At 41.2% G+C, this 27,655-nt stretch overlaps 1 protein-coding gene across 1 annotated transcript in view; it reads left to right on the plus strand.

The window, feature by feature from the left end:
- The window catches only part of FRMD4B (FERM domain containing 4B), a 188,174-nt gene that overhangs the window by 53,786 nt on the left and 106,733 nt on the right, over nucleotides 1-27,655 (plus strand). The window contains exons 5-7 of the mRNA XM_063426801.1: nucleotides 2,778-2,862; nucleotides 19,205-19,261; nucleotides 21,717-21,739. Coding sequence (XP_063282871.1) covers nucleotides 2,778-2,862; nucleotides 19,205-19,261; nucleotides 21,717-21,739 — 165 coding nt within the window. The remainder of the gene's footprint in view (nucleotides 1-2,777; nucleotides 2,863-19,204; nucleotides 19,262-21,716; nucleotides 21,740-27,655) is intronic.

Here is a 27,655-nt window from a genome sequence, read left to right on the forward strand (position 1 = left end):
ACCAGAACCACTACAATAAGCTGTAATGGTTTTGGTGACTATAGTGTCCCTTTAATTATTAAGAATTGTGAGCCAACCAGACTATGTAGACTAGCTGGCTGAGATCAAATGATATTGCAAGCACTATGGGAATTGTTGTTCCAGTACAGTAGAGAACAGTTTCTCGGTAAAGTCTACTTTAGATGGCCATTTCTTATAAGCAGGTAATTGCCATCTTTAATTTATGCAATGCCTGTTAAAGTTTTTTTTTTGTAGCCCTTTTTATAAGGTATGTTGTTGAGCTGACAACTACATTTAGAGGGACAGATTATTTGTTGTGGTGCTGTCCTACAGACCTGAAATTTGCATTTTTTGTTTGTTTTCTATTAAGTCCCTTCTCAATAATGTCATGCGAGGAAGTTTCACTTTACCATTGAGCCGTACAAGTACTTGTACAGCGGAGAACGTAGTAACTGCTCATCCTGTGTTAGTCAGCCTGTTGATGCTGTGAGTCAGCTAGGGTACTATGCTTTGTGTGCGTGCTTTTCCAGGGCACTGAGTATTTGAACCAACTTGAGTCCAGAACAGGATTAACCTGCTAGTACCATGACCACTAAACAAAACTGTAATGGTCATGTTTGTTTGGAGTGACTTTTTTCAGACAAACTGACTTTTGATGGAATTTTGCCATTCACATTTCTACTTTCCACAATTTACTGTTTAATGAATACACCACTTGTTACAGCTAGAGGAATAAAGCTTGACATTAAATGTTATCTCCTATAAATATGTTCTTTTCCCAGCCATGTAGCAGAACATTTCACTTTGTATCCAATTTCTAAGCAACATTAAAGGCTACGGATATAATATCCTAAACGGGAAACCTTTATTTTCCTATTACAAAGATTGAGTCATAGTGAATAATGATCATTCCATTTGTTACACCAATTGTTACCTTTTTCTCTGAATATTCTGAAAAATGAAAAATGCTTCATAAATTGGCACAAAGGTTTCACAAGTCAAGTTTTACAACTGTAGACTAATGTTCAAAATCACAAATGCCAGGAAAAAGAGAATATTTTGATGGGTATTATGTCATTAATTCTGGGACACAGTGCAAAAGGCAGACCAATCACCATGGAAACCATGGAACCATGCAAACCCATGCATTGTACCTGCCGAGGGTTCTACATTTACACCCTTGCCCTGCAGTAGCTCTGTGGTAAAAAAAACTTCCCAGAATGCATTGTTCAATTATTTGTTAACCTAAATTGCATGCAATATGATGTAAGGGGTCTTTAATTTATATCACATTATGCACAGCTGCTAGATAGATGGATTATAGATAGATAGATAGATAGATAGATAGATAGATAGATAGATGATAGGTAAGTAAATAAACAAATAGATAGATATACTGATCAATGGATAGGTAGATCGATGAATATGTAACTAGACAGACTAATATATTGATAGGTTCTTATGGCATGCACATCCTATCATATATTACATTTATGAATAAAAAAATAAATAATGTCTAGCCACTGAGCAATGAATTGGGAACAGACATGCAAATATTATACTAACAGAAACGATTTGCCTGCATTATGCACATTAGTTCTCCACTCAGCACAACTCACTAATTAAGGCAGGAGTAGGGAACCTTCAGCACTCCAGATGTTTTGCACTACATCTCCCATAATGCTCCTACAGCCATAATGCTTGTAAATCATCAGGGGAAACGTAGTCCCGAACATTCTGAGTGCTAAAGGTTGCCTACCTTTTATTTAAAGGGACACTATAATCACCTATAATCAACTACAGCTTAATGTATTTGTTCTGGTGAGAATAGTCATTCCCTTCAGGCTTTTTGCAGTAAAATACTGTTTTTTTTCCAGAGAAAATGCAGTGTTTACATTACAGCCTTGGGATAATTCCACTGGCCACTCCTCAGATGACTGCTAGAGGTGCCGCCTGGGGCAGTACTGCACAGTGTGCAGCACTGCCATTTAGTGTCTCCACCCTCTGCATGGAGATACTGAACTTTCCTCAGAGATGCATTGATTCCTTTGATTGATTGCCTCCTTGACAATCTGGGAAAGCATTGTGATTGGTTTAAATCAGCACTTCTGATGATGTAGGCCAAGATGGCAGAGCAGACAGATCAGGGACAAAGCCAGTAGCAGCAGACTGGGATGAAATTTTTTGCTATATTTAGGGGGGGAGGGTTTGCAGGGGAGCTAGATGGTGTTTTTAACACTATAGGGTCAGGAATACATGTTAGTGTTCCTGACCCTATAGTGTTGCTTTCAAGAAGAGACCGACCTATTGGGCAATGATGGATACAATTTAGCATTTTATGTATTCCATTTGTGGGACAAACGTTAGCAATAGCTATTATTATTATTATTATTATTATTATTATTATTATTATTATTAATAAGTTAGTCTCTGTATAAGGACAGTTTTATTGATTACATTATTATCAAAATAGCTTCAAAACTTAGCATTTTATTTTGTGCCACTGAATGTGATAACTTTGATATCAAAGAGATCACATATAGTTAAAATAGTTTTATTTTGCAACAGGTTTATTTGTCATCCTTGTACTTCCTGTAGCTAAACAAGACAAATTAGAAATATTTGCATTTATGTGTACACTGCAGCTAGGACAAGTCACAGTAGTTATCCTCAATGTGTTACCTCTATAAATAAGACTATACTTAATAAAATATATATTTAAGTTGGTTGAGAAATAAATGTGATAAATGTTGTTATTATTATTATTATTTTTACAGGTTCTACATTGAAAGTATAACTTTCCTGAGGGAGAATATAACAGTGGAATTGTTTTTCCTGAATGCAAAGGCTTGTGTATTCAAGGTAATGCATTGCTAGTTTCAACATTTGTCTCAAAAATGTATGCAAATGTACTTACTGTCATCGGATGTGTGTTCACCGGGTAGACAACAAATGGCAAAGTTGTTTGTGCAGTGGTGTTGTGTCAGCGATACGAAATGTTTTAAAACTAACTTTGGATAATTACAAACACATTTACTGTATATGACATTATAGCCACACATATATACTTTTTATGTTGTGTTAGCAGTTTGAGAATCTGTATTTCTAATAACTGATGTAGATTCCTTTCATATACACATGAACAGGATGCAGAACAGCATTAGATTTTTTTAGGCTATGTGCAAATCAGTGGAACCTTTTTCGAACAAATACAAGTCAAATGATTATATAGTCAAAAATAATTTAATTATTTGTTAGATCATGCCTCTGAAGTCTCACTGCTTATAGATATTGAGTATTTAAAGGAAAGGAGCATTCTGGGTAACATAACAGTTCCATCCCATTGAAGTTGTTGTATGGCCAGGAGGTCCTCGGCACCGTCTTACATTAACTGATTAAACCATTTATGATGTCTTGAAGACGACCACTGTCCATTCTGCCCCTGGTGTCTGGCAATGTCCAACGCTCTCAGCCTATCAGATATTGCTTGCAACCAGGAGGGCAGAGCAGACAGGCACCATCTTCCCAAATTTGAGCTTAAACTGTTCATAAACGGTTTAACTCTTGAAGGTGAGATGATGCACAGGATCTCGTGACTCCATAAAAACCTAATTGTGATGATGTTGTTATGGTGCCCGGAGTGTTCATCTAAAGGTGTACGGTCAACTCTTCTGGAATTTATACCACTGAATAAACCATTAGAAATCACCTATTACTTGTGCTAACCTTCCTTCTTGAGATTCTCTGTTTTCTTTTTAAATTTATATTAAAGGGATACTTGTACGTTCAGGTTAGTGAAGGTAGTGGTGCATGGTAGAGATGGGGTTAAAGGATCGCTATAGTGTTTAACCCACCATTTAGGTTGCTAGCCAATAAGAAAAGCATTGGATTGGCTAAAATCAGCATGGGGGCAGGGCCAAATGCTGTTTTGGACAATCAGGACTTCCTCATAGGGATGCATTGAATCAATGCATTTCTATGAGGAAAAATCAGCGTCTCCATGCAGAACGTGGGGATGCTAAACGGCAGGGCTGCTTACTGTGCAGCCCGGAGCCAGGAAGCCCCTCCAGTGGCCATCTGAGGAGTGGCCACTTGGAGGTATCCCTAGGGGCAATGTAAACAATGCCTTTTCTCTGAAGGCAGTGTTTACATGAAAATGCCTGAAGGGAGCTATTATACTCACCAGCACAACTACATTAATCTGTAGTTGTTCTGGTGAATGTAGTGTCCCTTTAAACTCTAGTTAAGTCTGAGTTTGAAGCGTATTGATGATTAGACAAAATTATTTACAAAGCCACTTGAAAATCTGTCTAATTTGTGGGCTGACTTGACAATACAGCTTATAAGATGTGCTTAAAAAAATGAACATGTGGGATCACGCTTTTACAGTCTGTTTAATATTATTTAAAGGTAAATTATACCAAGCAAAGAAGTTAGGCATAATTAACTACTAAAAAGTGCTATATCTCTTACCAACAAGTCATTCTTTTGTGTTCACAGCTGAATAGTGCAGGGAGCAGCCATGTTGCTTTTCCCATAGCCTGAAAATAAAAATGTACAAAAATACTGAAATGAATCACCTTGATATTAAAAAGAAAAAACAATGCCTGCCTAGAATGCAGCAGCAATGCATATCCATAATTTAAGAGTACTATGCACATTTCATTAGGGATTAAAAAAAATTGTATGAAAGGTGAAATGTATTGATTTACTCAGTTATAGTCACAGCTTTGGGAAAGAGGCATTTGCTACGGAGGATCCTGCTATCTTGCCGTGTTGGGCTCTCGCCATTGACATGAGATCCAGGCAGAGTGTGTAGCAGCGTGTGTATGTGGAAAAGCAGCTGTGTATGTATGGGAGTGTGTAGCAGTGTGCGTGTGGAGGGGAGTGTGAGTGGGTGAGATTGTGTATCTCTGTGTCTGGGAAAAAAATATACCAGGGTTTATAAGCCTATAAAACCACTAAATTGAAGTGACCTTAATAAACGCAATAAAAATGCCTCGATTTTGATCTTTATATGACTGCATCAATAATACCTGTTAACTGTCAATATTGAGCTTATACCAGAAGCTAAGGCATAGCCAGAAGTTGTAATCAACTTGAGAGGATGACAAGTTGTGCAGGTTTGCGTACCTTGTTAAATGGACAAGGAATATTTTTTCCAATTGGGCTACTATTTATTCATGAGCCGGAATATGCATAAAATTTTGAATTTTCAAACTTTGACAATCACAAATATTTTTATAACATTATTTGTAATAATTATACTTTTGTGTGTTCATAAGGAACCTATAGGCATTTTTGGGAATGCTATTTTCCCATACAGCTGTAGAATGTAAAAATGCCTGTAGTGGGAAAAATGTACCCCCTGCAATCCCACCCACAGTACATATATTTTTCAGCTAAAACTAGATTCCCACATCAGCCAACACCGTTTTTGTCACAACACTACAGTTAGACAGAAACCAGGCAAATGGCGTCCAAAGATACTTTGCACCATAACAATTACAGTGAGTTACAGTGGTTATGGTGCTAAAAATAGAAATGGTTAGAAAAGAAACCAAAAAATACAATGGCTTTCTGACAGCTCAGAGACAGAGTGATTGTTTCCAGAATTGTAAGAAGAAAATGTAAACAGTGCTTCTTGTTTCGTGGTACACACAGATCATATCCTTAAAATATCATACAATTTAGGCTTTTTTAAACTATGTTCTGTCCTGTCTCATACTGCTATATTATCTGTTGAAAAGTTTGTGTGTGCTTGTATTATGTATGTATGTATTTGTATGTGTATTTATATAAATCTGTGGTTAATGCTCCAGTTGCAGCATCTCTAGCGCTTGTTAAAACTGCAAATTGCATCAATTATAATATGCTAAGCAAAAGTAGGTTATAAACCTACCTAGACACTGTACACTATCTAAAGCCCACGTTCGAGGCTGAAAAATGTGACACATTTATTGATTTTTCATTGTTGATTAAACATATTGATGGTAAAGCGCTTACAAGCTTTATTAGATACTATTCAGTTATTGTTTATTTTGAAAAAAAAAAAAAAACCTTGACACAGAGACAAGAGGACCTACAGCTACACAGCTTACTGTTTATATTCTGGAAAAGCACAAGTTGGCCAGAACCGGGATTACTTGGGCTTCTGCGTAAGCCATGATGCAACTGTGTATATTCATGTTGGCGTAAGCCATGATGCAACTGTGTATATTCATGTTGGCGTAAGCCATGATGCAACTGTGTATATTCATGTTGGCGTAAGCCATGTTGCAACTGTGATTTACTTATGTCGGTGAAAGCCGTAAGGCAACTGTATTCACCTAAGCTCTGTCAAGTGAAAAATAAAGAAATTAAAAAAAAAAAAAAATGCAAATTGCACTCGGCTTTTAATTGTGCCCACATCAGTAAAGTGAGTACCATCGAGCTGGATATTAATAGCATCTCTATGAGAGATAAATGTAAATAATAGGCTTATTCACTAAAGTGAGAATTCATAGTGATTTCAAAATGAATTCCAAATTTAAGGCCAAAGTAGCTGATGTAGAAGCATGGATGACAGAGAAGTTTGGCGTTATATTTGAAATTATCTTAGAATTCTCACTTTAGTGCATAGCCCTGTAAATATGTCTTTAGTGAGAATGGAATCAGATTATTCAGATCCCCCACAATGATTAATACATGGATTCCTTTCATTTTGGCCACATAAAATGTACAATGTAATATAGGGAGTCACTTTTCATGTGCTGGCAGGCAGTTTATATAACAGGTATAGCCAAAGCATAGATCTGGCAAAGCATTATCATGATGGATATCTACTGTTTGACCACTTCTGATGTAGAATGTCCATACACAGCTGTTTCCCACTCATGAAATAGTACTGGCCTATTTGGTACATAGGTGACAGAGCATCGGGATCGAAGTGAAGGCATAACTTCTGTGATCAGATTTTTCCTTTAGATAGGAAATGCATCCATGATTTTAACACAGTCCTGAATAGTGTATTTTCCAATGGTGTCCTAATTTAAGTTAACATCTAACCATATTACATTATAAACATTCTAACAACCAGTGCTCTATTTATTACCCAATACTGCTGATGCTTGGTAAACTGCTTCCTGGGAATTACACCGTATTACTGTAACTAAGTTGGGAAGGGTATAATTTATGATTTATGGTTTGTGTCCCAGTATAATAAATGGAATCTGTTTCAGAACACATATAAACCTTGGTTTCTGTATGTATTTATTATGTGGCAGGTCTGAGTTTAGTAAGTTGTGCAAATGAGGTCATATTGTAAGAAATGCAATTATACCATACTAACATTAAAAGAACACAAAAATTAGGCATACAAACTTGCATTCCTAATGCTTTAGTGTCCCTGTTCTTAGCTATATAGGTGCCTCCTCCCATAAAAAACAGTAAAATAAAGCTTTTTACTTACCTTTTTTCAGCATTAAAGTCCCCTCGGTGCTGCTTACCTCTCCTCCTCCCACAGCATCATGGAGGAGGCAAGGCTTCATAGAGAAGCATTGAGGAACTGATGCCCATGCACAGTGAGCTCTATTAGCACATCCAAGCTTCCCCATTGGAAAGCACTGAATACTTTCCCATGAAGGTTGCAGCATCTCATTAGCAAATTTTACTCGATCATTGCAGCAAGCCAGGTGCCCATTCAAAATACCACTTTATCCCACAGAGCCATCGTCCCAATTAATCTCCTAGGGTGACACTATATGCACACAGATCTCCATCCTCACCAACTGCGTCCTCTCCTCCTTTCAGCATGTGCCCTCCTCCAACCTGCTAATGAAGGATTTGTCTATACCAACAGCAGGCCTGCTGCTAGGGAGAAGTATCTATTTTCTATGGCTCCCATTTAATAAAAGGCACACTCTGATGCCGATGGGCAATGTGGTTTGGTTCATGGAGATATATCCATCTCCTTAACCAGACCAATAAACGCTGCAGGGTGCCATGCAGGTAGAGGCCACTTACAAGGGTATACTGCCTGTACTCCCCGATGGTGGCCCTGCGTCCAGCAACGGCACTATAAGCACATTGCTTTGGCATTTGTGGAGCACTGGGTTAGAGCAGCACAAGTCAATAAATAGTATTAAGATATTAAAGATACACCTGTATCACTGCTAAACTGTTTACTTACCCTTTAGCAGAGATTCTCGGTCCCTGGCAGCTGAAGTCTGACATCCAATGACGATATGGCAGAGGTGGACCAATGCCTTCTTCTTACATCATACCAATTTATACCAAAGATTGGGGCAGTAATTGGCAGAGGGTGGTCACCTGGGGCTCTTAGACAATCTCTGCCTGCTACCTCTGGTATGGCATGAAGCAGAACATAGATCCACCTCAACCATTTCTTAATGGGCTTCAGGCTGCTGGGAACAGATAATCTATACTAAACAGTGAGTTAATTGTTTAGTAATGATGTGGAACCTAGCATCCATGGACATCAGGCACTATAACAACTTAATATGTAGAGTTCTTACAATCACTGTATACTATTATATTAAACATTAGGTGTTTTTTTCTCACTAATACACAAAAGTGTTTGTGAGTGATGTGTATTCAAGTCATAGGGTAATGGGAAATTGTTATGCTTATGTCCAGTTATAAAGATAGCTTTTGCCATGAACAGACATTAGTCTAGTAGACATTCAACCATCCATGGCATTAATATTAAAATAGGGAGATTAAAGGAATTGCATAGTTTAAAATTGCTACCTTTATTATGCAAATAATGTATTACAAAATTTAAAAAAATGAAATTAAAAAGATTATAAAATTAAACTAAAACTGTGATGCACTGTGTGTTCTGACACCTTTTTGTCATGGCCAGCATTAAATTGTTCAGCAATTTAACTACAGTAGCTCTTCTGTGTAATAGGCTAGCCATCTCTCCTCACGTGCATCATTTAGAAACAAGTGCTTAGCACACATGACTGTGAAGCCAGTTCACCAGTTCTTTCTTGCACCACTTTTGGTAGGTATTAACCACTGCATACCAAAAAAAACCTCCTACAAGATGCTTTAACTCAGTCGTATAGCCATCACTATTTGTCAGAGTCACTGAGATCTTTTTGCTAGCCCATTTTTGCTGCTCCCAACACATGAAATTCAAGAACTGACTGTTCACTTGCTGCTCAATATATCTCACCTCTTGACAGGTGCCACTGTATCAATATAATCAATCTTATTCGCCATATTGGAGAGGTCCAGGAAATATGTAGCATTGTGCCTCTAGGGAAATTGGTTGAAGGGTTGTCGTTAGTTGGCACGATTGGCTTAGCATTTTGTAGTTGATCTCCTGAAAGCGAGGGCAGATGGAGCTCAGATGAGTGAGGATCATTACCTTCTGCCATTGTGCTTCTGACATTCTGATGTCCATCAAACCTTGGTTATGGAGTTTTTTATTGGTCAGCAGCTGCTGCTGCAACATAGAAATTCCCCAGGTGATCAGTGTGCCATCCATGCAGAGGGATTCAAAGGCTGTGATTACAGATGCGAGAAAGTGAATGTGAGTTGTCTGTAGTGATAGAATTGACTAGGACCCTGTGTCCGTCCGGGAGCCAGCTCAAGTTACTCTCAGGATACTCTAGCTGTAGTAAGGCGAATCCCCTCTTATGCTCCCCTGCCGGGAAAATTTCTATTTAGTAGCAGTGTCGTTGGGGTCGGTAGCAAGGACAATCCATATTGAATGAGGAAACTGTGCCACACGCGTCGCATTGCTACTATAAATGGATGCACCATTAGACATGTTTTAAGGCCGTAAGGCCTGTATTTGTGGGAGGAGTTAAGCGTTCCATATAAACGCTACTCCCCCCCTTCCTACCTGCCGTACGCACGCTGTTCACTCAGTGACAGCCAGACTTCCGGTCCTCACTCGGGCTCCTCCGGTCCTCGCCTCTTCCGGTCCGGCTTCCTCTCCGTTCCCCCCGCTCCTCCTTTTGGGCAACTAACATCCGAATGCTAGGTAATCAGCAAATAGCCGCGCTCGGGCTATTTGCTGTTCGACAAACCTCCAGCCGTATTATCAGCGGTCCGGCTTGCCTGCTAACCGTGAGTCTCATTCCGGTCCCCTCCACATCGCTGTGGTCTCATGGGGGACCGGAACACACATGCAAATACTATATATCTAGCTGTGCTGTGTCTTTTAGGCAATAAAAATATTTTAAAGTGCATACAAATTATATAAAGTGCTATTAATAAAGTGCACTATGAAATAAATTGCATAAAATAATATGTGCAATATTTCACTTGTGCAAATTGTGACAAAGTGATTTTGATTTTGTCCTGTGCCATATGTGGCTTTGATACAGATGACGTTTTATTTCGACGCTTCCAATGTGAGGCCCGTTTGTCCCTTTTGTTAAACTTAAACTGAGTCAGTCCGGTTTCTGCATTCAGGGCTTTAGCAGAGCCTGAAACCTGCTGTTAAAAGGTTAGGTTGTATTTTATGAATTTTGTTGCTACTTGGTAGTCACATAAATCTTACCAGGGACCACCCACGCTCCCCTCTCGCCAGCACCTAGGCGGTCACTTTCAATCACCCGTCTGGGGGAGTCGGGGTCCTACACCCCCCCCTCACCCCTTCACGGACTCATTAATTTCCGGTCCAAACGTTAATCTTGCATGGTTATTTATATATTAATCCACTTGGGTTCAGACTCATGTTGTTATAGTGGCTATGCTTTTCTACGGAGGGGGTAAAGGAAGGGATGCCAGTAATTTTATTATATCATGCACGACATATTGGCTACGTAAGTTTACTCCTACCTTCCATAATGTTTTTCGTATATCAGCGCAATATTTCTAAATTGGAGGTTTTGGGCATACTTTCCATTATGTTTTAATGTATCAGTGCACAGTCCTAGTCATTCGGCTGGTATCTCCACCTAGTGGTTTGATGGTATTTGCTGTTTTATTCTGTATAATGTGTAGCTTCTCTGCCGTCCTGTTTTCAGGTTGTTAATGGTGATTCTTCTATTGGTGCATCCCACGTAATAACACTAAATGCCTGACGCTATGCATGTACTATTTTATTGCGTCAAGTTAATCTAACTAACTAAAAAACTGTGTATATGTTGGATTTGTTTTATCTCCCAGATTACGCTTACACTTACGCATCTCCTGTTATACATGCATCGAATTACCTCAGGTTCAGGCGTAACCGCCATTTGACATTCCCCGCTGATTTCTATTAATGTTGCATACTGTCATTTGTTACCATTAGACAGTCACTAGGTCGCTATTATCGCCTATTTCTATCAGGTACAATTTTGTTTCATCCACACTTCAAACAACCGCCTCGACAAGGCCACGTTGTTACACGATGAGGTATCGAACCGACAATCACAGTTACTATTTGTTTCATTTTGTCATCTGCTAGCAGTAGACAATTACTGGTTCACTATTGCCGCCTGTTTCTATCTGGTATAAATGTGTTTTCGTTCACATTTCCTACAATTGTTACACAATTGGCCTTTGTTAAACGATTATCACCTGTTTCTATCAGGTTTGGTTTCGTTGTGTTTCCTAACAACTGCCTCTACCAGGCCACGTTGTTACATGTTTGGGGTACGGGGGCTTGATTCCTGCCTTGCCTCGTCAGGCCACGGCTCCACTCCACAACTCTTCATTCGTACTCACTACCCGTAACAATCGTTTTGTTACTCACTACCTTGCTAATTTCACCCTCCTCTCTCCGTCAGCTGCTACGACGTTTTCTTGGCACAACGCCTTCATTTCATCTCCTTTCAGGTTTATATAGTAACCATCATGAGAATCTTCAGCACCCTCAGGGTCTATCGATACTGCACTATCAGCTATATCTCCATAGTACTTCACTATACTGCACATTATTTTCCTTCCCTCGACTTCAGTTCCTTCTTCTTTCTTCCTCCTTTCTCTCCCTTCGTTTCCTCTGTCTCTATCTGGGAATATCCGGGTATCTATCATTTACTACAACTTGGGTTTCCAAGCACGTTACGTTACCCCTTTATCAAGCCCCCGTCTAGGGTCAGAGAACTGGCTATCTAGGGTTAGGAGCTGGCCTTAGCTGTACACCGTAGCTGGTCCCGCGAGGCCAACTCCCCAATCTCAACACAGAGATTTCGCCCCTCGGCCCAAATCATAGTTAGTGCCTCGCATTCACCCACCTATCGGGTTTATAGTTAGGGCCTCACCTGACACGGCCACACGTTTTGGATCTTTACTGTCACCGAGAGGCCACCACCCCGCCACCACGCTAGTGGCTCGAGCCCCACGCCCAAATCATAGGTAGAGCCTCTCACCAGCCGCTTGGCTACTAGCAGGGCCTCACTTGTCACGGGGTAGTGAGCTTTTCGCTTCGGCACTAGTTAGCCAGCCAGTTCCATTTTACTTAACCATATTGTTGTTGTTTGAGTTCATTGTTGTTGTTATGTTCTTTTTCAGGATGTCCTACATACGCAACGTCAGACGAGGGATTGCAGCGTTTTCGTGTCTATTAGGGCCGACTATCCATGAGTCGCTCAGTCTCGTACCTCACCCAACTCACATCTCTCAGGCATAATCTGCATTTTGGCATCCCCTTCCGGTCACTCGGCTGTTGGGGCTCGACACAAGTTATCATCTAGAACATTATTCGTTTGCTCTAAGATACATATAACAGAATCGTGACATTCTTCCAAGAAGCAGTGGAGCAGGACTTCCACAGGCATACTGGTCACCCTGTAGTCTTTTCTACATTTTTGCCACCTTTTATTCAAACCTTCATACGTACATGATCGCACTATTCCGAACTGACATACACGTTTCTGACAAGCCTTTCAAACCATACCCCATTTTTTACACAAGATATCAAAGATAATTGGTTATCGCTTCACAGTAACGTACGTACACAGATGGGAATACCGGGCAGTATCAGACTCCCTAAACAGCATTCGCGCCACACAACCAGGTCTTAAATCTATGTGCCTGCAACCATACAAGGGTTCGGGAACCCTACAACTCCACGATCACAACTAATCAGACAGGTAAGTCATGTCTCCCCAAGGAAAATTTAAGAAGGTACAAACACTACACCGCGTCACGTCAACGTTCGAACCAGACAATCGAGACACTTAACCACTAATCACTCCCTATCTACTTCTAAATACGATTCTACATTCACATTCCGTCATTAGAGTAAGTAGGACCACTAGCTGCTATTTTCACATCCATTCTATAAGAACGACATCCAGTAGCAGTACGCCGGAACAAACATTAGAGGCACTAGGAATCGGCTATATATTATACAGGAACATTCCCAACACAGGAGTAGCAAGACATGGATTTTATATAGTGCTATAAGTGTGTTTTTCTGGCATTTCCTTTTGCCCTCTTTTTCAGGCCTACCCTCTACGTCGGTTCCGGCACACCACACCGACTTAATTCCAATCACAAGGTACTTCACTATACGATATTAACCGACCACAAGTTTTAAGGCCGTAAGGCCTGTATTTGTGGGAGGAGTTAAGCGTTCCATATAAACGCTACTCCCCCCCTTCCTACCTGCCGTACGCACGCTGTTCACCCCACCCACCTCTCCCTCTTATACAATTCATTCAGGGGGGCCCTCTTTTTCAGGCCTACCCTCTACGTCGGTTCCGGCACACCACACCGACTTAATTCCAATCACAAGGTACTTCACTATACGATATTAACCGACCACAAGTGTAGTTTAGCCTCCTTTCCAGCCATGCCCTAAAAAGTAAGCCATGAGATTTCTGTAAGCTCCAACGAACACAATGCCATTTTAACAAAGTGCTGGCAATGTGTCGTCTGATAACAATTGAGGAAGGAAGGCAACGCCAGTCCACCCTGAAATTTTGGCATTTGCAGTTGGGCCATTTTGCTCCTCTTTTGTAGAAGCTCTATTTTCTTAGTGTGTCAGAGTGTATAACAGAGCTTCACAGCAATAGTACTCCCAGTAATGTGTCTTTAACCCCCTTAAAGACACATGACACGTGTGACATGTCATGATTCCCTTTTATTCCCGAATGTTGGTTCTTAAGGGGTTAAACTACAATATATGTGGTTAGAAATCAGTCTGTGATACATTGTTCTTCTTCTAAATTACATTTTAGCTGCATAAATTGTTATTGGTAAGGCATCTAAAATATCTCAGAACAGCTGCGCCACTGGTCACACACCACTTACACCCCTAAAATGAAAGTGTCCCTCTTTGTCCATTTGAAATGTTGGGTGGTTTGTGGTCCTTTAATGGTTTTCTATTCATATATAGGCAGGCAAAGTAAGCTTGCAACTCTGATCAACTTCTTGGTCCAGTCATTCAGGTCACAAAGCAGACTAACACACCTATTTTTAATTCCCTTTTGTTATGAGGGTGTGGTACTCAAATGAACTCTTTCTGTAAAGAATAAAAGCTGACACTAGATTCATAACTTTTTAACTCCTTATGGACCTGTGCTAGCTGAAATTCCTGCAGTATTTATATATATATAGATAGATAGAGATAGAGAGAGAGTTTTGAACATACATAAATTCTGATATATATGGAAAGCTGTGATAGATCTTCCCAAATGTGTCTCATATCTGGTAACATATCTGAAATGTTACTATTTCTTGTTTGGTTTTTATATCATAACAAAAATTAAAGGGACACTATTGTCACCAGAACAACTACAGCTTAATGTGCTCCCTTCAGGTATTTTCATGTAAACACTGCCTTTTCAGAGAAAAGGCAGTGTTTACATTGCCCCATAGGTATACCTCCAAGTGGCCACGCCTTAGATGGCCACTGGAGGGGCTTCCTGGCTTGGGGTTGCACAGTAAGCAGCCGTGCCGTTCAGCATCCCCACGTTCTGCATTGAGAAAAACACTGTTTTGGCTAATCAGCACTTCTTCATAGAGATGCATTGAATCAATGCATTTCTTTTAGGAAAATTCATTGTCACCATGCAGAGCCTACTGTGCAGCACTGCCCCAGGAAGCATCTCCAGTGGCCATCTGAGGAGAGGCCACTTGGAGGTGTCCCTAGGAGCAATCTAAACACTGCCTTAGGGAAAGCATTGGATTGGCTAAAATCGGCACATTCATTCAATGCATCTCTATGAAGAAGTGCTGATTAGCCAAAACAGTGTTTGGCCCCGCCTCCATACCACCTCCTTGCTGATGTTAGCCAATCCAATGCTTTTCTTATGGCGGCGGATCGGGGGCATGACCAGCGCCGGCAGACCCGCGCCGCGCTGGAAATAAGGTGAGTTTGAATTCCTTTAAAGGGAGCTGAGGGTGGGCACGCTACCTAAATGGTGGGTTTACCACTATAGGGTCAGGAATGTTTGTGTTCCTGACCCTATAGTGTTCCTTTATTTATTTGTCGTTTTATCTTTTCAAAGGTATGTCGTAGGAAAAAAAATGCAACTCAACTCAAAAAAATAGAGAGGTTCATAAACATATAATTATTAGGCCCTTCAACAGTCCTTATTTCAGCAGGGCAGTCCTGATTTTGTTCCGTCTGCCTCCCAACCATCCCTGTTTCAGTGCTCCCTGCATGGTTAGCCCTCATAGCCGTCCAAAATGATTGACAAGCAGCCTGGTGTGTATTCACATCATGTTGACCTACCAGTAATGTGGGTTGACACACCGTCTTTAGGGGCAGATCAGTCATCTTTCTGTGCAGGTCTGCCACTTTATGGCAGAGCCATTGAGGTAGTTGAATCCCTCTCTTCCCCCTTTACTCCCTTCCAACCAATATCACAATTCTGGCACTACCTTTGTTGAGAAGTATGCTGTCGGTGGGCAGCACAGTGAAATTTCATCATTAGACGTGTTTGTGCTGTGAATGGGCACTAAGACTATGCAGAAAGTGGCAGGTCAGATGGGTCCCTTCATTTGTCGGTCTGCCCCTTTTCTGGTCAGGTCTACCAAATATGGGCATCGTCAGTGATGTGTGTCACATCACTAGTGATGCCCCACTGTCTTCCCACTTGTCATTTGCTGACCAATTCCCATGGCTCCAAATGTTGGGAGGAAGAAATTATTGAAAGCAGAAAAGGGGACTTCAAATTATACAACAAAATAATTGTAGGGAGTTGGGGGACAACAAACATCCAGTTCACCCATGTTTACATTTTTGATATTTGGCCTAAAATTTGCAATCCTCTTGTCATTTCTTCCAGATTTAATTCATAGGTAAAAATTAATGGAAGAGGAGTCAAGACAAAGGAGTCTTTGTAAACCATAGAGTTCGTTCTAACAAAGACTCAGATACGGAAGGGATAACCCCATTTTTTTAGGCAGGAAAGACCTATAGAACAATGACACCTTGGTAAATTATTTACATCTATTAAACTTGTTGATCATTTTTGTTCCAATTTCATAGGACTATAATATGATTGAGAATGTCTCATTTTATTCATAATAGCACCTGTCTCTGGGTATATTTGTGTCCCGTATGTAACCAATTTAAACCCAGCGTCATTAAAGTATTATATGATACCAAAGTGGTACACATGGCAGTAAGTCAGAGGAAACATTTTTATAAGACACTGATTTATTGTAGTCATGGGGGACGTTTGTAAACTACATTTCCCAAGACACTTAGTCAATCTTCAGACATACATTTTGGAACGTTACATCTAATATTGAAAACGCAAACACGTTTGAAATATATTTTCCCAAGATGCAAAGCCAGTCCTCACTAACTGTTTTATGGGCACACACTTTTAACAAAGTGAATCAGTGCATGACTATAAAGAAATGTTCAGGTTGTTAAATCTATTTGTTTTTGCTGATGTGAATATCACACATTTAAATATACCTATTATTGAACTTAAACACGTATAATGAATAGCTTGTATTGCTTTTTCCCACCTGTGTAGTGACTATTAAGGAATGACCTATCTGTGTGCTTATACTGCTCTAAGTGATGATGTCGTGTTCTGCAGTTAACTTTATTGCCCTACTTTTTCACATCTTTGCCTGTACCGGTTCTCTGTACAGTAATTGGCTTTGATTAACACGCTAGAGCTGATAATACAATTATACTCAGTTAATGGCTTAACAAGTGCTGCCTGATACTTCTCAAAACATTAATTAGGTGTCATGCGTTTTCCTCATTTAATCTCAAGTAAAAATAGTTTTATGATTTTACTTTTTAGTGTTTTATTTAAAGGAATTTTAAGGTTTCATTACATACACTAGGTCTAGGACATACCTGCCAATTGTCCAGTATCTGGCTTAATTTGCGATCCCTCTACCAGGATAGTGAGGAGTTTTTTTTGCTGGTTTTCCAATAGTGAATTGCAAGGAAAAAATATCCCGCAAGAAAAAAAAGTGTTACATTGCACCTTGTCTGTATGAGGCCAGAACAGTACATTTCTCTCTATACAGGTGTTGCCTAGCACACTCAATACATGGGCAGACCTGGTTGTCAAGCCCTCTTTTTCTGCTGATGCACTTCGACTATGAAGTTCCGTTACTGGCATGGCCCCAATCCAACCCACTGCTATATACTCTCATGTTCCCAAGTATGACCTATATCCAGAACTGCTATATGTCAAGTTTACTGCAGGGAGGGACACTAAAGACAGAGCTCAGATGATTAGACTTGATAACATTAGCAACACTGTTCTGGGCTGCCTAATGTCAGTTCTGTGCATATTTTACACTGCACTCTGCCGATAGACATACAAATCTTCCCCCAAGCAGGCAGAACACCAGCAAGGAGAAGATTGCTCCCCCCCCAATCCCTCTTACTGTGCTTTCCCTCCCACCTCTCTCCGTTACTTGTATTAGAACTTGTTGTTGTTGTTTTTTTTGTTTTTTTTATTATAATATGCCTCCTCCTCCCCTCGCAGGCTCAGATTCCGCCTGTGCACTCTATGAGAAGCCTGTGGTTGAACCGCGCAAGTGTCGGGTGACATCAGATTAAGATAAATTTTAAATCTTTTTAACCCCTTAAGGACCAAACTTCTGGAATAAAAGGGAATCATGACATGTTACACATGTCATGTGTCCTTAAGGGGTTAAAGGTTTTACAGGGAAGGAACCTTTTAGTTATACCCCGTAGGTGATTTGCAATTAGAGGCATATCTTGTAACTTTTAACATGGCTGAAATGGGAGGCATTTTGTGTGTCCCTAATTGGGGCCTAGTTGACACTTTTAATGCCTGTCATAGATTGATCAACTGCTCATGTGCATCTCTTAGTCCAGTATTTAATATTCATGATAAGAACTGGGTTACGGGAGTGAGCAATTTCTGGTCAACATTTTCAACTCTGAACTCTGAAGAGTTGCAGGGGTGAAATATATAGAAGTATGACAAAGACCTATCACAATATTTAAGTTTATTCGCCAGGAATGACAGGGAGCTAAGATGGAGGCGCCCAGTTGGGCGGATTTCTACATTTAATTTTATTTTCCACACCTTACTAATACATATTTGTTACGTTCAGGGGATAGGTAATAATATTTAAAAATCCGCTTTAAAACTTAGAGCCGAACGTGGAAGTAACAATTTCAGTAGCTGAAATGTTGCTTTTGTCACTAAGCTCCATGTTACAAATGGAGGAAAGTTTTTTTTTTTTGTTTTTTTTTTCCAAACAAAGAAACGAAAGAATAACAATAACCTCTTTGAAATTAATGTTTTCTTTTCATCATGGGTTAAGGCCCCTTTAAGCACATTACAGTCTTATCAATGAATATTGTTTAAATAACATTTTATTGATGCATGAAAACACAGAGCTAGAACAACAGGGCTTCACATTAGGTAGCTTGTGTCCATATGCACTTGTCTGTGTATGTGTAAGGCTCAGCCTTGCACACTGAAATCTTATCTTTGGGAATCGGGCAATACCATCCACAGAGGGTAAAACTGCTCCCTTTCAGCTCCCAAAAAATACCAAAGACAGGATTGCATGAACTACAAACATTGTATATGTGAGTTTTTTTTTCTCCCTGAACGTACCTGCAGCAAATTAGCGTGTTACCTGGTTTTTCAGGTTAAATGTAAACAAGCTCTCACCTTTGTCTGTAATTAAATCCTCCAGGAACAAGCCACCCCTATGCTTTGGAATGGAATAATCTGTTGTTGAAGTTGAACCTGAATGTACAGTGATAGACATTTAATAATCTGTGGTTTTAAGAGCATTCAGACGTCAAGTTTAACTTCACCTCTTGCTGTGTTAACAGGGGCAGATTGCCGTGGACAGCGAAACAGTGTTTAAATTGGCTGCACTTATTGTACAGGTAAGAATTTGTTAACATTTGATGCATTTTTTTTTTTTTTTTGCAGGTTGCAAGAAACGTTTGCCTGGGTGCACTCTGTGTCCCGTAGGAAGTGTTTACTGTCTTGTTTATTTGTGCAATCTGTTTGTTTCTGGTTTATTTTTTGCTTTCTGCTAAACTGTATTTTAATTTAAACAGAATGAAAAGTAAAATGTGATTTGCTGGATTTAATTCCCTCTAAAATAGTTTATTTAGGGATTACGGTGACCGGTGGTAAAAGGAAGTGTTAAAGCACTGCTCTCTCCCCCCCCCCCCCCCCCCCCCCCCCTCCTCACCCACCCCTCCATTATTGACCTGTAAATGATACGTCTGGCAGGGCTATTCACGAAAGTGTGAATTGTCATAGATTAAAAGTTAAAGAGCACTCTATGCTGCTTAACCACTACAGCTCATTGTAGTGGTCATGTTACCTAGAGTGTCCTGGTGCTGTGTCCTAACTCAATATCAAATTGTTTAGCATCTTTTTTTATATATATATATACACCTAGAATTATTGCAGCTCCCTGAGCTGCCCACCTCCTGGCCCACATTGATAAGGAGGAAATAACTCCACATTGAGCGAGTATGGCTGACTTGGTCCCAGCACTTTCAGCCAGTACAGGTTGGATGAAATTGACATTGATAACGCGGAACTGTCAATTCCACATTATCAGTGAGCCCAGGATGTGGGCAGTCCCTATTCACAGTGACGAGCCAAGGACATTACCTGGACATTCTATGCAATGTAACCACTACAATGAGCTGCATTAATTCTGCTGCTTATAGTGCCCCTTTACTTCAGAGTGAATTTCACATTTTACTCCATAATACTTTTAATTCATACTTTAGAGCACAAATGAGTGATTGTTACATATAAAAACTGTTCTGAGACGGTGCATTTTTTTAAAAAAATAATTGGTGCTATCGGCATTAACATTCCACTGGTTCCCATGGTGATTGCTTCAGTTTTGGAACCATGCCCCATGTGATGCTGAAGAGCTGCACTTATTCTGAATACCCATGCAGTAGGAATATGTTCGAAATATAATGCTAGAAGCTAATTCTAGACTTTTAAGGGGTTACCTGCTAGGGTAGGATTTTTGGCGTTTCCTAGTTTAACTCCTAGATAATCCTGCATTCTCTCTAGTGTTCAGTGGCTGATAATAAATAGTACACAGGTAGAGGGACAAACTCCCAGAATCCTAAGCCATATTTCTGTGCAGGGGTTTATTCAGTAAGGGACACTCCAGGCACCCAAACAACTTCATCTAAGTGCCTGGATGCCCCCAGGAGCACTCTTACCTCAATGGCTTGAAGCGTTCTCTCAAGATCCCAGCACGCCCCCAGGCTGCATCCAGCTTGTGAAAGTTCACTTTCAGGAAGCGTGAGAGACGTGATGCTCTCAGCCAATCAGTGATTCCCCATTCACAAAACTGGTTGGGGAAAAGGTATGTTTGTTTCCTAGCCAGTTTTGTGAATGGGGAGATATTGATTGGCTGAGAGAGTCAGCGGCACTCGGCGCTTCCTAAAAGTAAAATTTACTAAACTGAATGACACCTGGGGGGAGCTAAGATTGCCGCCGGATTGGTTAGATCATTGAAAATGGCTTAGCCCCTTGAAGTATAAGTGGCACCATAACAACTTAAGTTAGATGAAATCGTTTTGGTGCCTGGAGTGTCCATTTAATTTCAAAATTTAGGCTAAAATAGCTAATTGGGAAGGGGAGGGGGAATCGGTAACTCACCTATAGTCACAGCTTGGCTATGTTGCCTGAATTTTTGTATTCAGTTCACCAGAATTCACTGTTTACTGAATACACCCCATGGGCAGACCTCTCCGGGGAATTTCAAAATACAAATAACCATTTGCAATTGATTGTGAATGTAATTTTAATAATTTTAGTCTAGCCACCTGAACGTGACTGTGGCCCCATTGACAAGCCCAGGATATAACTGTCTGAGGCTCACAGCTAAAATAACTTTTTGTGAAAAATATCAATCAAAACCAGTTAAAGTTATCTCTATCTAAAGAAAACTAACTATATATTTTAAGATTCACCTACAGATCTTCAAATTACTGGTATTTAACTTGGTGTGAAAAAGTTCCAACTAACAGACTGGCACTCTTTCAACAGGCTGTACTTTATTATGAATATGCAGCTGTAAATTGATTATATAGAATAATGTTTATATTAGCCATGTAGACATTTTTACCTTTTCTGCTTAAAATTCAAGATTGGCACTGAATGTTAGGGGCACTGAAGCAGGTGACTACGAAGTATTCTGGCACAACGTTGCCTATGAGATAAGTTAGCACGTACTAGGTCAGGGTTGGGTTTTGTACCCAGGATGACATCTTCCAAAAGATCAATACAAACATAACTTTGTTTCCGACACTAGTCTAATCTAACATTACTTCATATTTTTTTCCATTTCAGGAGGCTCGTGGAGACTACACCAGGTAACAATGATTCACTCTTGCATGCATGTCTCTTGAACGTTTATGTTCACTGTTGGTTTTTGAATGGTAGGCACTGCTGCCAAAGTGTGTACGTTTCTGTGACTCTAGCCCCCAGGCCTTCTGATTTACTGTCTGGGTTGAAGGAAAGGGAGACAGTGAGAGGGGGAGGCCTGCTGAGACAAAGGCGAGATAACGAAGGCGCATAAAGTCCAAAAATAGCTTTGCATAACATCATCCACTTTTTATCCCAAAATACATCAACTCACTGAGACACAGAATGTATTAGAGCTGTCTGTCACCCAGAGACGTAATTAATAAAGGCCTACTGTTCTAATTTTTTATTTTTTTTTCCACACTCTTCTAACAAGGCAGGATTCTTCTGGAGAACAGGCCTCGTGTTATCTCAGGGATAACTCCCATACATCCCAATATTTCAAATGGACAAAGAGGGGTACTTTAATTTTGGAAGTTTGAGTGGTGGTGTGTGCAGAGGCTGGGCTGTTCTGAGAAATTATTAGGTGACTTACTAATAATTTAAACAAATGTAATTTAGGACAATGTAATTTATTTACACAAACTGATTTCTAAACACATTTATTGTAGTTTAAAGACACATTACTGTAAGTATTATTGTGGTAGAGCTCAGAATACACTCAGAAACCGCAACAATATGGAACTCGTAAAAAAAAAAAAGCAGAGCATTAGGATAGAAAAGATGGACAGATGAGTTTTGGCCCCTAATACACAAATAATTGTCTCTCTATATGGCAGTGACTCGGGAAATAGGACAAATGTCTTTCTAGACTGTAGCTCTCACAATGAGAAGGGTTCATGTGCTAAGAGTTAGAAAATTAAATTCCATAGTGAATGTCTCGCTAATTCCACTGGGAAAAGGCTGATTCAGTTAAAAATCCAGTAAGTTACGCATAAGGATGCTCTATTATACCTGTCATTATAATAACTTGCTAAATGACTAAACTGTCTGTTTAATAGAAAGTAGAAAGAATTAGACTATGGTTTAAAATTGGGCTTTTCACATCCCTGAAACCCCATCATATTAGAGGCAGCCATTTACACTTGATTTTTATAGTCTGATACCCCTGACAGTTACTGTGTAGATTAGCACTAATAAAAAAGGAAGCTTTGGCTAGGGGAGTAAATTTTATAAAAAGACAGACCCCCAGCATTGGCGTCCTGATAAGTGGGATGCCGGTGGGCATTAGTGCATTTCTGTGCTTTTAAAGCACTTGCCTCACACTTTTTGAGGAGAGTTTCCTGGTATCCTCAAAAGCATGACACTAGGTAACAAGGTAAGGATTGTGAGACAGGACCCGAAAATCGTGACTGTCCTGCCAAAATCAGGATTATTGGGAGGCATGTAAAAAACTGAAATAAAGGCACAAGGTGCAGTTTTGCAGAGCACAAATATTCCCCATTGCCTCAAAAACTATTACATTCTTTGAAATCGAATGAGTTTAGAAGAAAATGTTACGGAGTCGAAAATCTCAAAGGTGACAAATACACAGTAATGAGGAAAATGAGTAATGAGAAACGAGTAGCCTACACAATGGGAGATTTAAAGAGCCATTGTCACAGAAAGAAACTAGGTGTGGAGTGGTGGGTTTTCTCTTTCACCCTGCGGGTGTATTGGGGATCTAATTGGGTTGAAGAGTTTGCATTTTATATTGACAATAGCTGTCCTTTTTGTCCATGGCCATTGGGAATTTACAAAAAAAGATTTTGAACAGTGAATGTTCTGCAGAACCTGTCTGCTCTTCGATATGTCAAGAGAGCTAGTCCTGTATATTTGCAGAGTTTTCAGGAATTCAAAGTAAATGGAAAGTGATTTCAAAGTTTAATGTGGAGCTGTCACTTTTTGAGAAATGGCAGTACCTGTTCCTTTACCCCAGTTAATGGTATTTCAGCATTTACAGGGATGAATAACGCAGCAGCAGGAAGTGTTAAGAAAAAAGAAAAACCTTTGCTATCTGTGTTTCAGTGCCTGGGTATCACTATCAAATAGAGAAATGAAATGTGACTATGTGAGCAGTCAGCTTTTTCTCCAGCAGCTATCTAATTTACTTACTTACATACATGCCTGGCAATGCATGTAAAATTAAAATAAAATTAAAATTATTAAATACACATATTATCTTAAATATAACTGTTACTTACCTATTCGGTTGTACTAAACTTGAAGAACTGACCGTTCATCTTTAAGCCAAAATAGACAAACTTAAAACACAGCTGACTTGGAGAATTAGTCCAGTTTGGGTATTTCGGCTTAGACTGAAATACCCAAAGGACCACTATAGTCTCCCAGACCACTTCAGCTCAATGAAGTGGTCTGGGTGCCAGGTCCCCCAGGTTTTAACCCTTCAGATGTAAACATAGCAGTTTCAGAGAAACTGCTATGTTTACATTCCAAGGTTAATCCAGCCTCTAGTGGCTGTCTTCCTGACCGCTGCTAGAGGCACTTCCCGATGCTCAATGCGAAAATCGCATTGAGCACACAGAACGTCCATAGGAAAGCATTGAGAAATGCTTTCCTACGGGCGTTTTTAATATGCGCACGGCTTTGGCCGCGCATGCACATTCGGCTCCACTCGGGAGCTGTCGTCGGAGGGGGAGGAGAGGTCACCAGGACCTAAGTATTATATAATGCCAGGAAAAAAGTATTATATAATGCCAGGAAAAAAAGGTTTGTTTTCCTGACACTATAGTGGTCCTTTAACTTTAAATTTCCATCAATTCACATTGTATTGAATATCCCTGTGTGTAATTAAAACATTCATTTGTTTATTGAATAAGATCATGCTGTTTGTAATAGAAAACATTATAGGTTGTAGTGCCTGTGCATACAAATATTTACATTTTATATGTCCATGCATTTGCATGCTAGGAAAATGTGTCAATATTCCCTGGTGTTTTCGAGTGATAAATCTGATCATCTGCTTGTAACCCTTTTCTAAAACTGGTTGCTCATCATTCTTTACAAGTGCGTGTCTGGCAATATCAGCGAGTAGGGTGCCATATGTAATATGAAAAAAGTGAAAGGGGTAAATAAAGCAGAATAGCTGCATTAAAATTAGTTTCCTTGTAGATCGTAAAAATATTTTATTCGCTTGAATCTACACCAGCTGTTGATCAGTATGATCCCATCCACATGGGCAGTCAGAGAAGTATTCAGATTCAGATTCCAGTTTGGACCCAGTCCTTTCATGCTTTACATTCGGAGCGCCAAGCAAATTCATTGTTCTAAGGCACCTGTTTAACCCCTGGGCCTTAGGTGACTGCCTAAAGTCGCCGTATGGTTTATCCTGCTCTGCGTGCCATCCAATACCGAAACGGCTGGCAGGTAGCTGTGCCCGAGCTGTTTTAATGTTTTTCCACTTTATAGGGTAGCTCCTGGCAATTACAGTTAATGGTAGTGATTTTAGCCCTTGGAGACCATGGGTGTATACCTCTGATTTGTCAAACCTTTCACAGGGGATTTGACAAAGAAGAGATGATTCCCCTGGATACTAAGCCCACCTCCTTGAGCAAGAGGTGTCAAAGTGAGTTTCACATCCTTGTTGTCTGTGCAGATACTTGTACTGTGTAATTATGCATTGTATGCTCATACTGAGTGAGCAATTGGAGGCTCAGAGCACTGTGGGGTATAAAGATTCAGCTGTACCAAATTGACATAGCACTATCAGCACTTCCAAATCTCCGTTAACCCTTTAGTTGAACTGACACAGTGGATAACATAGTTAACTACTAAAGTGAGAATTCAAAGAGATTTACAAACTTAAGGTCAAAATAGCTGAGCTTGAAAAATTCTCTAAGTCGGCTGTGTATTCAGTTCGGCTACTGTGGCCTTAAAGCGGCACTGTCATGCCGAACTTACCTTTCCTCAATCTCTTCCTCTTCTCCCCCTCTCTCGGTATCTGTTATTCGTTTCTTCCTATCTTCTTTAGTTTTCTTTAAAATCATAAGACAAAGTAGGGACTCTTTGCCTTATGGAGGATTCCTCCGCTTGACCAGCTCTGACCAGCTAAAATGACACAGAGCACTCTGATTGGCTTAAACCAACCAATCAGTGTGTTCTAAGCCGAATTGCAGGGCGGGGCAAGGCTATATAAGGGGTGGGGGGGTGGGGGGGGGGTGACTAGGGGCTTGGGACCCCTAGTCACCTTGATGGGGGGGGGTTCATTTAGGGCCCCCACCCACCGCTCAGGGGTGGGGGGGGTGGGGGGGGGTGACTAGGGGCTTGGGACCCCTAGTCACCTTGATGGGGGGGGGTTCATTTAGGGCCCCCACCCACCGCTCAGGGGTGGGGGCCAGGGGGGAGGACAGTAGGTCCCCCCCCCTTATTGTTTTATTAGGGCCCCCACCCACCGCGCAGGGGTGGGGGCCAGGGGGGAGGACAGTAGGTCCCCCCCTATCTTTATTTAGGGCCCCCACCCACCGCTCAGGGGTGGGGGCCAGGGGGGAGGACAGTAGGTCCCCCCCCTTATTATTTTATTAGGGCCCCCACCCACCGCGCAGGGGTGGGGGCCAGGGGGGAGGACAGTAGGTCCCCCCCCCTATCTTTATTTAGGGCCCCCACCCACCGCGCAGGGTTGGGGGCCAGGGGGGAGGACAGTAGGTCCCCCCCCCTATCTTTATTTAGGGCCCCCACCCAGCGCTCAGGAGTGGGGGCCAGGGGGGAGGACAGTAGGTCCCCCCCCTTATTATTTTATTAGGGCCCCCACCCACCGCGCAGGGGTGGGGGCCAGGGGGGGGAGGACAGTAGGTCCCCCCCCCCCTTATTATTTTATTAGGGCCCCCACCCACCGCGCAGGGGTGGGGGCCGGGGGGAGGACAGTAGGTCCCCCCCCTTATTATTTTATTAGGGCCCCCACCCACCGCGCAGGGGTGGGGGCCGGGGGGAGGACAGTAGGTCCCCCCCCTTATTGTTTTATTAGGGCCCCCACCCACCGCGCAGGGGTGGGGGCCGGGGGGGGGAGGACAGTAGGTCCCCCCCCTTATTGTTTTATTAGGGCCCCCACCCACCACGCAGGAGTGGGGGCCGGGGGGAGGACAGTAGGTCCCCCCCCCTTATTGTTTTATTAGGGCCCCCACCCACCGCGCAGGGGTGGGGGTCAGGGGGGAGGACAGTAGGTCCCCCCCCCCCTTATTACCATTTATGTTTTTACAGTGAGCAGCCACAGGCTGCTCACTGTTTAGTGGACATGCCCCTACTCGCGGTATAGCGAGTAGGGGCATTGGGGAGATTTTAATCTCCCTTGTGCTATTATGGGGGTCATATTGACCCCCATAGAGTGAGGGGGGACCTGGGGGGCTTATGAAGTGGTGGGGAGCACAGCTCCCCACCGCTTCTGTCTTTACATATTACAAGGAGGGAGCTGCACGTCGGTAGCTCCCTCCTTGTAATAAACTGATCGAACAAACGAACACTGATACTCAGTGTTAGTTTGTTCGTCTGATTTTTTCTATTCATTCATTCGTCTGTCTGATGAATGAATGAATAGATGAAATTCCCGTTCGCATGTCCAGGTGTTTCACTGGGCATGTGCGGGAATCTCACAGTCTGTCTAGTGTGGGTAGATGACGTGTCCCTCAGGGACTTCACCTACCCACACAAAGATGGCGGCGCCCTGACTAAAGATCGGGGCAGAAGATACAGATTTAAAAATAGGTAATCTGGGGGGCTTAGGGGCATTTGGGGGTGACTAGGGGGTCAATTGGATGTAGTGGAGGCGGGAGGGGGGTTAAAAAAAAAACGGGATTCGGCATGACAGTGCCGCTTTAAAGTTAAAATTCACTTTGAACCCTTTAAGTTTATTTATTTATTATGTTTATTTACCAACATTTGATATGAAGAATATCCTGCTGCAAATTGCTACAATAGTTATAGTGGCTACAATA

This window comes from Pelobates fuscus, chromosome 7, assembly GCF_036172605.1.
Source record: "Pelobates fuscus isolate aPelFus1 chromosome 7, aPelFus1.pri, whole genome shotgun sequence".
NCBI classification, from domain to species: Eukaryota; Metazoa; Chordata; class Amphibia; order Anura; family Pelobatidae; genus Pelobates; species Pelobates fuscus.